Source organism: Dreissena polymorpha, chromosome 2 (genome assembly GCF_020536995.1).
Source record: "Dreissena polymorpha isolate Duluth1 chromosome 2, UMN_Dpol_1.0, whole genome shotgun sequence".
NCBI lineage: Eukaryota > Metazoa > Mollusca > Bivalvia > Myida > Dreissenidae > Dreissena > Dreissena polymorpha.
Window position 1 is genome coordinate 126247717 of NC_068356.1, and position 13127 is coordinate 126260843.

Below are 13127 nucleotides of genomic sequence, written 5' to 3' on the forward strand. Positions count from 1 at the left end.
GATAGAGCGCTTATGATAAATAACAAATCATTGTACAAACGTACTGTTAAATCGAAACGTCAGCAACATAAAAGCAAAAAATTAAAAGAAATCGTTAGTCTTAGACACTCAAAGCCTAGAGATTTTTGGAAGCTTTTTAGTAAAAATAAAACTAGCATAAGTGATTCTTTGTCCATTGATGATTTTTATAATTATTTTTACTCTCTCCAGAACGATTTAAAACACGTAGATCATATCCAAGCAGAACAATTTTGCAGTTCTTATAATTTTAACATTAATAACGGCAGATTTGAAGAATTAGATGGTCAAATTACCACTGACGAAATCGATAAGGCAGTTAATCGGCTTAAACGTAATAAATCGTGTGGCTGTGACTATTTGTTAAACGAATATTTCATCGAAAGTTTAGATATATTATCACCACATCTATTAAAGATATTTAATGCTATACTGAATTCAGGTCATTTTCCTCCAGAATGGTCAAAGGGGTTTATTGTGCCTGTTTTTAAAAAGAATGACCATGACGATGTACGTAATTATAGGGGGATAACTCTGGTAAGCTGCATGTCCAAACTTTTTACGAGCATTCTAAACAGTCGTTTAAATAACTGGATTGAAAATAATAACATTTTAAGTGACGCTCAATTCGGCTTCCGAAAGGGCCGCTCGACTACTGACGCTATTTTTGTACTTAATGCTATTATTCAAAATGTCGTGAATTCTAACGGACGTTTGTACTGTTGTTTTATGTATTGTTCATGATATGCAAGTCATATAGATCCGATTGAAACTAGTATGGCATGGAGTAAACAACCAACACCGTATTGAGATTGAAAAAAGGGCATTTATTGCAAATGCCATAAAAGTGAGGGCATTCAAAAACTTGATGCCCTAAAACAATGAATGTAATACATATAAAGAACAGTGTATAAAATATGTACATTCATACAAAACAAAACATAATAGTACATATAAACATACAAGTTATGTACAGAATGCCATAATGGGCGATAGAAAAACGCCGATAGAAAATACATGGCACTAATGAAATGAGAACACTGGGTGATAAAAACCTATAATTAAATATGGCGGAGGTAGGGGAGGTGGTGGTTTTGAAGCGTAAGCTTTTGCGATGCAACTCGCACCAAAGCATTAACAGATCACATGACTTTTATCTATACAATGATTGGCTAATGCCTAAGCGTGCCTTTAAGGTTACACTGCACTAATGTAGTATGTAAACAAAGGTATTGAGGATAACTTCTACAAAAACAGGAAAAATCATCACAATGACATAAAAAACTTTATGTGTGCATAAACTTGGTTTTATGTATTGTTCATGATATGCAAGTCATATAGATCCGATTGAAACTAGTATGGCATGGAGTAAACAACCAACAAAAAAATCATGCCGTTATTTTATAAATAATAATAAGCGTGGTGTTGGTAGCTAAATCACGCATACATAAAACCTAGTGTAGGCGGATTTTAATAAATCACGACTAGATTAAATAATAATTAGCATGAAAATAGAATGACTAGCTAATTGCTAGTGTGCATGTTGTATGATGCTGCCAACGAAGTCATTTATGAGTCTGTTACTCAATCTCACAGAGAGCTAGCTGTAGCTCATCAAACATTGAATAGTAATACATATCTTAGTAATACATATCTAAGGTCTGAGCTCAGCTGCTGAGGATGCGTTTCGTGGCGGCGACCACTGCTGCTCTGATGTTTCTGTACAGCTGGCGTTGTCCCTGGCTGGATAGGTGGCATCCATCTTTTGCGAAGTTTCTTTCTTTGGAGGAAATTGTCCAAAACCCTTTTAAACGCCATAGGCAAGCTCGGCTGTCTAACACCGATCTCAAACGTTCAGAAAGTAGCAAGTTTAGACTGTCCACCCTGTTATTGAACCATATCGTGTCAACTGGGTATTTTGAAGAGACTTGTGGAGTGCAGCGATGTAAACATTGCATTACCACAACATAACGCACATTCAATTCAAATAAAAGTGTTCTCACCAGGTCTTCAATTTTATTTGCCACAGAAAGAATTGAACACGACGAATCATAAATGTCGTTGGTGCCAATAATCAGCACAACAATTTCCGGTTCAAAGTCAGAAATCTCGGTTAAACGATGGTGTAGTGTTTCGACTCGAGCACCGGAGAATCCAGAGTATTGCACTAGAGGGTGTCCTTGCAGATTCAAGTTAAAACGTAGAGTGGAGTCATGTCGGATGAAATCTTTAAGGTGCCTCACGAACGAATGGCCGAACAGCTGTACTTTTAGCGGACTGGGCGCAGCCATGTTTGATGACGCGATGACGTCACTAAATTGTCAGGAAACTGGTTTTCTTTGTCTCCCAGAAAACCATGTACACATGAATTATAATCGTAAAATCCACGGTAGAGCCAGGTCGCCGCCGATGAAATGAAACGGATAACTCATAACTAAAGAAGTCTTAGCATGAAAGCATAATGCTTTACCTTGTAATAAAATCCAAAGTTATACAAAAAGTGTTTTGAAGCGTAAGCTTTTGCGATGCAACTCGCACCAAAGCATTAACAGATCACATGACTTTTATCTATACAATGATTGGCTAATGCCTAAGCGTGCCTTTAAGGTTACACTGCACTAATGTAGTATGTAAACAAAGGTATTGAGGATAACTTCTACAAAAACAGGAAAAATCATCACAATGACATAAAAAACTTTATGTGTGCATAAACTTGGTTTTATCGATATGAAACGTGCATTTGATTCGGTCTATTTAAATGGACTATGGTATAAGCTTTACAACGCAGGTATTAACGGTAAATTACTAACGCTCATCAAAGACATGTATCATCAAGTTAAATGCTGTGTAAAAAAGTGTAATTCATACTCGGATTTCTTTAATTGTGCGATTGGACTCAAACAGGGAGAGGTACTCTCGCCGGTGCTGTTTTCTCTATTCTTAGATGACCTTGAACTATTTTTAGAAAAAGACGTCAATTCTGGACTTTCATATGATGACTTGATATTTATACTTATGCTTTTTGCTGATGATATTGTAATATTCGGCAAGTCTGTAACTGACCTCCAACAAAGTATTAACAACCTTAGCGAATATTGCGATCTTTGGGGTCTAGAAGTTAATATTAGCAAAACTAAGGTAATGGTATTTAGAAAAAGAGGACCGACTTTTAACAATGAAAAATGGTCATTTAAATGTGAAAAGTTAGATATAGTTGATGACTTCAATTACTTAGGAACAGTTTTTAATTACACGGGTTCGTTTTTACTAAACGCTGAATCTCTTTCTGGGAAAGGACTTAAAGCCCTAAATGTTTTAATGATTAATTTAAAAAACCTTGATATCAAACCTAGTATTGCTTTTCAACTTTTGGACGCATTCGTGGGTGCGACTTTAAATTATGGTTGCGAGATATGGGGATTTGATAAGTTTATCGAAATAGAACGTATACATCTTAAGTTTTGTAAAAGGCTCCTAGGTATCAAAGCATCTAGCAGCAGCATGGGAGTATATGGGGAACTAGGAAGGTATCCACTTTGCATTAACAGAAATGTTCGTATAATAAAATACTGGTGTAAACTTATCCATTCAAATAACATAATCATATCAAAATTGTATGAACGCTTCAAAAGTATGAAACTATGTAAAGGCAATTGGGCTTTAAATGTGAAGAAGTTATTGGATACCTACGGATTTTCATACGTATGGGACAATCCCTCTTCGGTCAATCTCGATACCTTCCATATTGTATTTAAGTCAACTGTTTTAGACGTTTTTAAGCAATCCTGGTACAATTCGATTAATAATAGCAACTCATTAATGACATATAAATTATTTAAATGCACCTTTGAGTTTGAACCATATCTTGATTATTTGCCAAACAAATTGCGTATATGTGTTTCCAAATTACGATTATCGTCGCTCAAACTAGCAATTGAAACAGGTAGACATAACAATATAGAGAGATCACAGCGAGTATGCGCAAAATGTCAAGTCAGAGATATTGAAGACGAGTACCATTTTATCATGATATGCCCAGCCTTCAATTCACTGAGAACAGAACTAATCAAAGCCTACTATTATAAAAGACCAAGTATGTTTAAATTTGTTGAATTAATGGGTACTTCAAACAAAACACAAGTAAGGAACCTGAGCAAGTTCATATGTAGAGCCATTATGCAGCCCCACCCAGCTAACTTACCCTGGATATTCAAATATTAACTAATAAATTTCCCTTCATCTAGTAGTTGGGTAAATAAACTCGTCTTTTTAATGTTTGATGGTCGTACTATGTTCATCCTCAACATTCTTCTGTACAAGTTCTTAGTACATTCACCTTATTCATCATCTGAATATGTTAGCCTAGCACAACTTAAATATTATTGTTGCATATTTTGTAAAATGTACAAAAAATAATCAAATTTTGTAAAATTACCATTTGTTTTTAAATTATATATGTTGTACAGTTTAGTATATTTCAAATACTTCACTTATAGCCTTAACGCATGATCAAATTTTACTTATCTTGAACAAATTTGTTAAAATATTAACTAACTAATTTTTCTTCATTTTTTTCGTATCAAGTTGTCTTGTATAACGTTTAAATAATTAAACTATATTTATGGTTTTCATCCTCCAATATTTCTATGAAAGTTAATAACAAATAATTGTTTTCATCATCTGTATATGTTAATCTAGAGAAACACGAATACTATTTTATTGTGTTTTTTTTTTTTTTTGTTTCTTATTAGTATTTAAAACAAATCTTTATTATATACAACTTATTAATTAAAATCATGTATGTATGAATATGATCTTTACGCGATCAATATGATATTTAAATATTCTTATTTGTTATCACGTTGACATAATGCTTTGTATACATGTAACTATTTTGTAAATGACAAAAAACTGTAAAGTTTACGTCAATAAAACATTCTGTCTGTCTGTCTAAAAAGACAACAACACTGTCATGTGCATGGGTGTGAAATAGATGTTGACATTTGGAAAAGAAGGCATATTCCGTTGAAATCTGCTAACAATCCCGACTGTTTATTTGACGCTAGAATTTGTAAACGGCGCGCTAACATAAAACAATCAGAAGTGTGTTTCGGATTACAAATTGGTATTCTTAATGGAGGAATCCAACAAAACATTTATATTTGTAATATATTTGTAATGATCTAAATTTTACTTTGTTAAAGAGCTTTCCGTGTCGAAAAATATTTCTATAATATAATGCATGAAAAGCACGATTTCCAGGATTACACCCGGTTGCTATCATAAGTAACTGACCACGATTTTATCGTGGAGGAGTACACATAAGGATTAGTGTGGTAGGTATTTAACAAAGCCATAACACTGCAATAAACCAATTAAATGATTGATTGATAGCGACATGGGGGTTATTCAGAGGCAATCAAATTACCGCTAATGATTACCACACGCGCATTTTTTTTGCAAACATTTGGATATTAAGTTTTTTCTTGTCGTCCATAAATAAGACGCTTCGGAAGAAAGTCGCTTCTTTTACCCCCGAAAAATACGGTAGTGTGTTTTCTGTCTTATGAAATGTTATTGAACTTTACATTTGCACTAACTATGCATAAGTGGAAAAGATTACGAACTAGACCAAACATGCGCGATGAACAGTACGAGCATCGATTTATTTACATCGATGGGTGCAACTGATTAGAATTATTTTTATAAGTTAAATTATGTGTTACAATAATACGATTTCTTTCACTTGCATTTATTGACAAAGAAAGAATACAATTATTTAAAAAGATGATGAAAAATCTAATAACGAACATTGTGGGGCCTTTACCAGCCATTTTTTTAAGTGAGTTGAGGTCACTTTCCCTAAATAAAAGACAAGCTGATGGTAAAATGAAATTCTGTCCTCATTATGTTTCGGACGTTTCATTATTCCTTTAGTAATGCCTTATCAAAACAGCATAGCAGTTTTGATTTAACAGATTAAGTTCTAAATCTATTTCTAAATAAATGTATTCAAGCCAAAAAGTTTGATAATGTCCATTTAGTAGTTGGTGTACCTCTTCATAAGTGATGTGTGCATTTGTGTTCCTAAGTTTCGCCAAAACTTAACGGGCCTTAATAAAATGAATGCGATTTTTTAAAGAAGTTTTGTTAATAAGTGTTACATTGTTCTATTCAAACAGGCGTTTGGTAAAAAGTTCACACCTTATTATCTGGCAACGATTGCAAACAATTGTGCGCGGTGTTTTGCTGTAGTTGTTTGTTACAAATAATAGCATAACCTTAACAAAAGATATATTATTTTTGTCAGTGATTGGTAAAATATCTGAGCAGTCTAGTATTGGTTCAAACGTTTTAGTGAAAGAGTATTAATGATGAGCCATTTAATCCTATCCACTATAACTTCGTGATCGAATTTCTTATCCTAATAAAATACGAACTTCATTTCGATGCATAAAACCCTTGGGCTATATCGCGCGTTTTCTAGCAAAAACCAGTCCCAATTTTTTTGAAACGGGGATCGAAATCAAGACCCCCCATGAAACATTTATATTGCACAATTGCGACCTTTAACCGTTATTATAAAGACAATAATACAGAATCCTGAATTAATAGTGTGATGATTAAAGATGGCAAACAATTGATCGATATAAGTACGACTTCTGCGAAGAAGCTGTCAATTCTGTCTCCCGTAAGACGGTAAAGTTCCCATAATGCACTGCGCATGATTGGATTGATAGTCACGGCGCACGTCTCAATGACGAGTGAAATATTAAATATGTCTGTCCTGACAAATTATCTCCGATATCTCCATGGTTTTGATTTCCATTATTCAGAGTAGGCTGCTTATGATATTCGTTTTGACATATGCTTGATGAAGTTTGATGTTTCGTGATATATTGGAATAAAATCGCGCTGATTAGCCTAGTTCAGCCGATTCGCCATATTTAAAGACGGACAGTTATTTTGGTAATGAGAACATAACCTAAACCCGTTGCAAATGCTAATATTGGCATTGGTAATGGCTATGTGGTAACAGTTTGCTTTAATGTTAAGATGACTTGTTAATTTATTTTACATTGGAACTGTCTTGATTTGTAAACAGTTTACAGTTTGCGTACATGTTGAAAAAACGTTGAAATATTTATACATTTTTTATTGCGATGCCTTCCTTTAAATAATGGTTGCAAAAGGATACATAAAAGACTTGCATTCAAAGGATTCATATATCTTTAAGTATGTTTTCAATGGATAGATAATTTACAAGAGAAAATTTAATTCGGGGATACACTTTTAATTATTTTGAAAGTATTTCGCGAACATAAAGCTTCCACCAAATACACATATAAGCATATATATTTTGTGCTTAAACTTTGCCCCATATGTAAACTAGTCTTTGTGCGTGCGAGTAGTTCAATATGTTGAACGATATTATAACAATATTTATTTCGGATATCGATCCTTTTATCTATGCCACTTGATTTAAGTATGAAAGCTTATTTCTATACCTTATTGGTGTTTTAATATATATTCTCGCATCTAGGTAACCATAGTTCTGTCGGCGCGCTATATATAAATAAAATGCATCAGTTATTTAAATAACAATTTTTACGAGTTGCATATACAACACGATCTCCGTGAACAGAATGTACAGTATAATGCACTTAAATTAATCTCTATTATTGCACAATTCTTCGATAGCTAAAAGTAAAACGTCTCATCGACTAAGCAGAACACGCATTGACATGTTGAACGTCCACCACAGCCGTGGGAGGGCAGAAAGCACCAAGTGGATTCGCGGGATAATAGATTCTGATATTTGCACGCATATTTCCATCATTGAAACACTGTCTCAGTAGCCAGCATAGAAGATTAATGTACGAATTGATAACCTTCTGACGACCCGCAAACAGCAAAGTCTCAACAAGCTGTCAACACGGTTTACTTCTGACCATCAAGAATGCGTTGAGTGGCAGATCAATGTTTGCTTAGAATACATCTATGAAATATGACCGTCTAAATGGGGACTGCTGTATGTGGGATGATACGTGCAATAATTTTTAATAACACGAAATATTATTTTGACAATGCTTACATGAACAACATACAGTTTTATTGTTTGAATTGCATAATGAAAAAAGTAATGTGTATTTCTGTTGTTCAATATAGTTTGGTATATGATATTACGCATTGTGTACAGCTTTTTTTGTTTATTACACAACAACAATACTGATATTTCATGTTATATTGACACGATCACTTAAAACAATATATAGCAAAATGTATGAAACCACTAGTAGTATTTATGTTTACAAAAACAATATGTGATTATAAATGCAATATAAGTTTATTAATCAAATCACTTAAGATGATAGAGACGTGTGTAATATCGGCTTACAATAAATAAGTAATCAGTTGGAAAAAAATGTAATTTCATCTAAATGCAGTTATACAAACAAATATATTTTATCGGATTCCCATTTTGAAAATGCAAGGACCAAAACACATATATTTGTGAAACTCCCATTGAAATGACTAGAAACCAGCAACTTTTAGCACAGACAACTTCTTATTTAACAAGCAGCATATATGCAAAAAACATCAAATAACAATTCATTAAGATTTCACATCAACATTTATCAAACAACAAAAACAATAAAACATCTGAAGCCTTTGGTGAAATTATTTAAGAAATTTAGCGAGAACATTGCAAGTATAATGATAGAATTATAATTCTAATCGTTTGTTTCTATATATTTTGCGTCATCATATGCTCAAACACCAGTCTACTTTCGCTATTCAATTCCATCGTTGATTTTAACAGTTTTACAAAATCATACCTTCGAATATCATATCGCCCAAAAGCAAATGTCTAGACGGCATTTCATTCCTTATGTAGACGTAATTAAATAGCCATCCCAACCATGTAGAATTCATTCAAACAACAAGCATGCATTTGTTAAAATATTGATTGATTGAAACAAAAATAATCCGTCAATGTTGTGCACAAATGCAAGCGCACGGATATTTCTCAACATGTAAAATAACATTAATAATGTCAACAATATAAACACATGAAACATTTGTGCAGTTATTCATTTATCATTCTAATAGTTAATTCTAAATAAAAAACGGATCTAAGCCAAACAACCACATAAGCAAACATCACGGGTCAAGACAGTCCTTTAGAAATCAGGTTTTGCGTGCTCGAGTGTCATTTCTACTGCAATTTTATCAAAAGTGGGTTTATCATGCAAGTAAACATCTGCTATTTCTTGAACAACCGGATTCTCTGCGTTCGGTAAAGCCAGCAAGGAGCAAATCGCTAGCAAAACTGGAATAAAAATGAAACACTAATTGCAGAAATGTTACATTAATAGTTTTCATATGCATATTGTATACATCTAAACATTTAAAAACATATGCAAATATGTGCTAGATTGAAATGGTTAGGCTTATTTCCAGCTCCATTAAGTTGTAAATTGTACCGATTAAGATATGCTTTTTCATTTTTTCAAATGCTAATTAAACATGATATCAACGGATTAACTATTGATTACTATTAAACAGCAACTAACTGTTGTTGCTGTAACAATACCCTGAATTCTTCGCAAATGCGACGATAATACATATGTCAATCTTACTATAAGATATTGAAAACGAAGGCTTCCATTCGTGCTGTAGGAAGTCAACGCATATTTTACCCTTGCTGTCCACATTTGGATGGTACACCTCCGTTAAAAACCAAACCTGCAGGAATAAATGATGTAAAGCAAATACCTTTAACGCGTTTTCATACATTTTTTGGTGGATTTTATATAACTTTCCTAAACAATGCGTTCATATAAAACAAAAATAAGCTTTCATTAAATAAGTTAACAAAACAGGTTATTCGGATATACACATTTTGTGCGTTTTTATCACCGATTTTGTTATATTGAGTGCGTATTATTAAATTGTTTGTGTAAAGTATAGCGTAAAAATTAAAATAAATCAGAAAAAAACAATGTGGTATTTACTACTCCATACAAAATACACAGGAGCCAGCAAGTATATGTTCTAGATTTCGAACCTAGTTCCCAAATTGGTTATTTTGGTACTCTTTTCTTGTGTACATAGTAATTTTTGAATAAGATAAAGGGGCTAGATCTTAAGGCGCCAATGTTTCGATGGCGTCTGCAAAATTATATCCCTAAGTCAACACTCTTTAAACAGTTCACACATTGAAAGTGCGAGTGATGCCTCAAAAAGGTCAATGACATGAAATTAATATTAAAAAGATAAACCAATTACTAAATTGCAGATACATAAAAAGTCAAATATTTGAATCGCAATCAAAGTTCGTGTATGGTTTCATACTACTATATTGCTTTCAAACTTGGTTATTTTTTACGGAATATCAAGACAATAAGAAAATGCAAACAACGCAAAGTTTTATATTGGCCAAAAACAAAACACCTTAGGAGGTTCTAACGGGTAGTCGGCTGTAAAATCAATTCGAAGATAAAACTGCCCTCCCTCGTAAGGCGAATGCTCCTGCCAACAGAAACAAACAAGTGACATCTTTATAATTATTTCTGTTTATAAAAAATACCGAAAAACATTGTGAACAAGGGCTGTTTGTAAAACATGCATGCCCCCCTATATGGGCTATAAGTTGTAGTAGCAGCCATTGTGTGAATTCCTTTTTTTGTCACTGTGAACAATGGTGGTGGTGATGGTGGTGGTGGTGGTGGTGGTGGTGGTGGTGGTGGTGGTGGTGGTGGTGGTGGTGGTGGTGGTGGTGGTGGTGGTGGTGGTGGTGGTGGTGGTGGTGGTGGTGGTGGTGGTTGTGGTGGTGGTGGTGGTGGTGGTTACAATGCATTACAAAAACGCATTTAGCCTTACATTTGGTAAAATTTAAATATATTACAAGGGAGGCAAATGCTGTAACAAAAAGAACATGCATAAACGGAAGTTGTTTCCCTTGTTTGAACCATGCTAAATCCTTAAAATGCCTATTTCCAGTAACTGTGACCTTCACCTGTGACCTTGACCTTTGACCTAGTGACCTCAAAATCAATAGGGGTCATCTGCGAGTCATGATCAATGTACCTATGAAGTTTCATGATCCTAGGCCCAAGCGTTCTTGCGTTATCATCTGACAACCACCTGGTGGACGGACCGACAGACAGACCGACAGACAGACCGACCGACAGACCGACATGAGCAAAGCAATATACCCCCTCTTCTTCGAAGGGGGGCATAACAATAGATTAATCGCTGTCTGAATAAAGGCATATACTTTTTCTTTGTAATGTTTGGCGTAAAAAATAGTCTTAATAAATTCAAAGGTTCAAAGTTTAAGGCAGCATGATAATGCCTACGAAAGTTATGGCATTTAAGTCCATGTTTGATATTCAAAGCTAAAAACTACTAAAACGGCAACCAATAACACAATTATTCAAATAAGGTTTGTTGGAAGTCTTTAAGTCGGAGATTTTTCATTTTTACCATAATATATGAGCAAAATATATAAACCGCCAGGGCATGTCTACTTTTACCCCGAGGCCATCATTTCAACAATCTGGAAAATTGTTAACTATATAATGTTTACTGAAAAATATCTAAGCACCAGCACTTTTCGTATAAAAGAAGAATACTTTTGTAAATTAACTTCGATGTAATAAGGAAAGATATGGATTGCCAAAAGTTTTAAACCTGAGCCACAATTTGAACAAGAGCACCGCCTTGCGGGTGCAGACCGCTCATCTATTTTCTTTTTAAAGGTGAAGGGACTCTCATTTTCAATCACAAAGGAGGGAGGGGTGGAGTGAAGAGGGGTGCATTGTGTGGGGGTGTGGACATTTATTCCATTATCTTCCAAAAATGCGAAAAAAAGGGAAAAAAAATCGCGGGGGGTGGGGGGTGGGGGGGATTCTTGGGTGCGATGGTTGGACGGTATTTAAAACATAAATTAATAAAAATAAATATTTGTGTTTTTTAACCGTTTAAAAAAAAATGGGGGGGTGAGGTGGGGGGAGGGGTATAGTGTGAGGGTGTGGTGGTAATTTGTGAGATGATCTTAAAAAAAAAAAATAGGGGGGGGGGATTCGGGTGGGGGGAGGGGGGGGGGTGGGGGGGGGGGGATTCTTGGGTGCAATGAATGGACGGTATTTCAAACATAAAATAATCAAAATAAATAGTTTTGTTTTTTAACCGTTTAAAAAAAAAATGGGGAGGGGGTGGGGTGGGGGGGTATAGTGTAAGGGTGTGGTGGTCATTTGTGAGATGATCTTAAAAAAAAAAAATAAGGGGGGATTCGGGGGGGGGGCACGGGCGATACGGGCGATGGTTTGAGTGGAGTCTATTGTGGTATGTCAGGTAAGAGTAGTTTTGTCAAAGTATCAATCAAATCTAATCATAAATAAAGAAGTTATGGCAATTTTAGCAAAATTTAATAATTTGACCTTGAGAGTCAAGGTCATTCAAAGGTCAAGGTAAAATTCAACTTGCCAGGTACAGTAACCTCATGATAGCATGAAAGTATTTGAAGTTTGAAAGCAATAGCCTTGATACTTAATAATTAAAGTGGACCGAAACACAAAATTTAACCATATATTCAAAGTTACTAAGTCAAAAAAGGGCCATAATTCCATAAAAATGACATCCAGAGTTATGCAACTTGTCCTTTTACTGTACCCTTATGATAGTTTGCGAGTGTTCCAAGTATGAAAGCAATATCTATGATACTTTAGGGGTAAAGTGGACCAAAACACAAAACTTAACCAAACTTTTAATTTTCTAAGTATAAAGGGCTCATAATTCCGTCCAAATGCCAGTCAGAGTTACATAACTTTGCCTGCACAGTCCCCTTACGATAGTTAATAAGTGTTGCAAGTATGAAAGCAATAGCTTTGATACTGTAGAAATAAAGTGGACCTAAACACAAAACATAACCAAATTTTCAATTTTCTAAGTATAAAAAGGGCACATAATTCTGTCAAAATGCCCGTCAGAGTTACATTACTTTGCCTGCACAGTCCCCTTATGATAGTTAGTAAGTGTTGCAAGTAAGAAAGCAATAGCTTTGATACTTAAGGAATAAAATGTACCTAAACACAAAACTT

At 34.4% G+C, this 13127-nt stretch overlaps 1 protein-coding gene across 9 annotated transcripts in view; it reads right to left on the reverse strand.

The window, feature by feature from the left end:
• Positions 1–8109: 8109 nt before the first annotated feature.
• Positions 8110–13127, reverse strand: part of LOC127868913 (ubiquitin-conjugating enzyme E2 2-like) — a 31920-nt gene continuing 26902 nt past the window's right edge. For 4 of the 9 annotated variants that reach the window (XM_052411072.1, XM_052411071.1, XM_052411067.1 and 1 more), the window contains exons 4-6: positions 10477–10554; positions 9663–9768; positions 8110–9352 (exon numbers count right to left, since the gene is read on the reverse strand). In XM_052411072.1, the coding sequence (XP_052267032.1) occupies positions 9204–9352; positions 9663–9768; positions 10477–10554 (333 nt within the window). In that variant the 3' untranslated portion in view covers positions 8110–9203. The remainder of the gene's footprint in view (positions 9353–9662; positions 9769–10476; positions 10555–13127) is intronic. The other 5 variants (XM_052411077.1, XM_052411075.1, XM_052411066.1 and 2 more) reach the window with 2 other exon arrangements.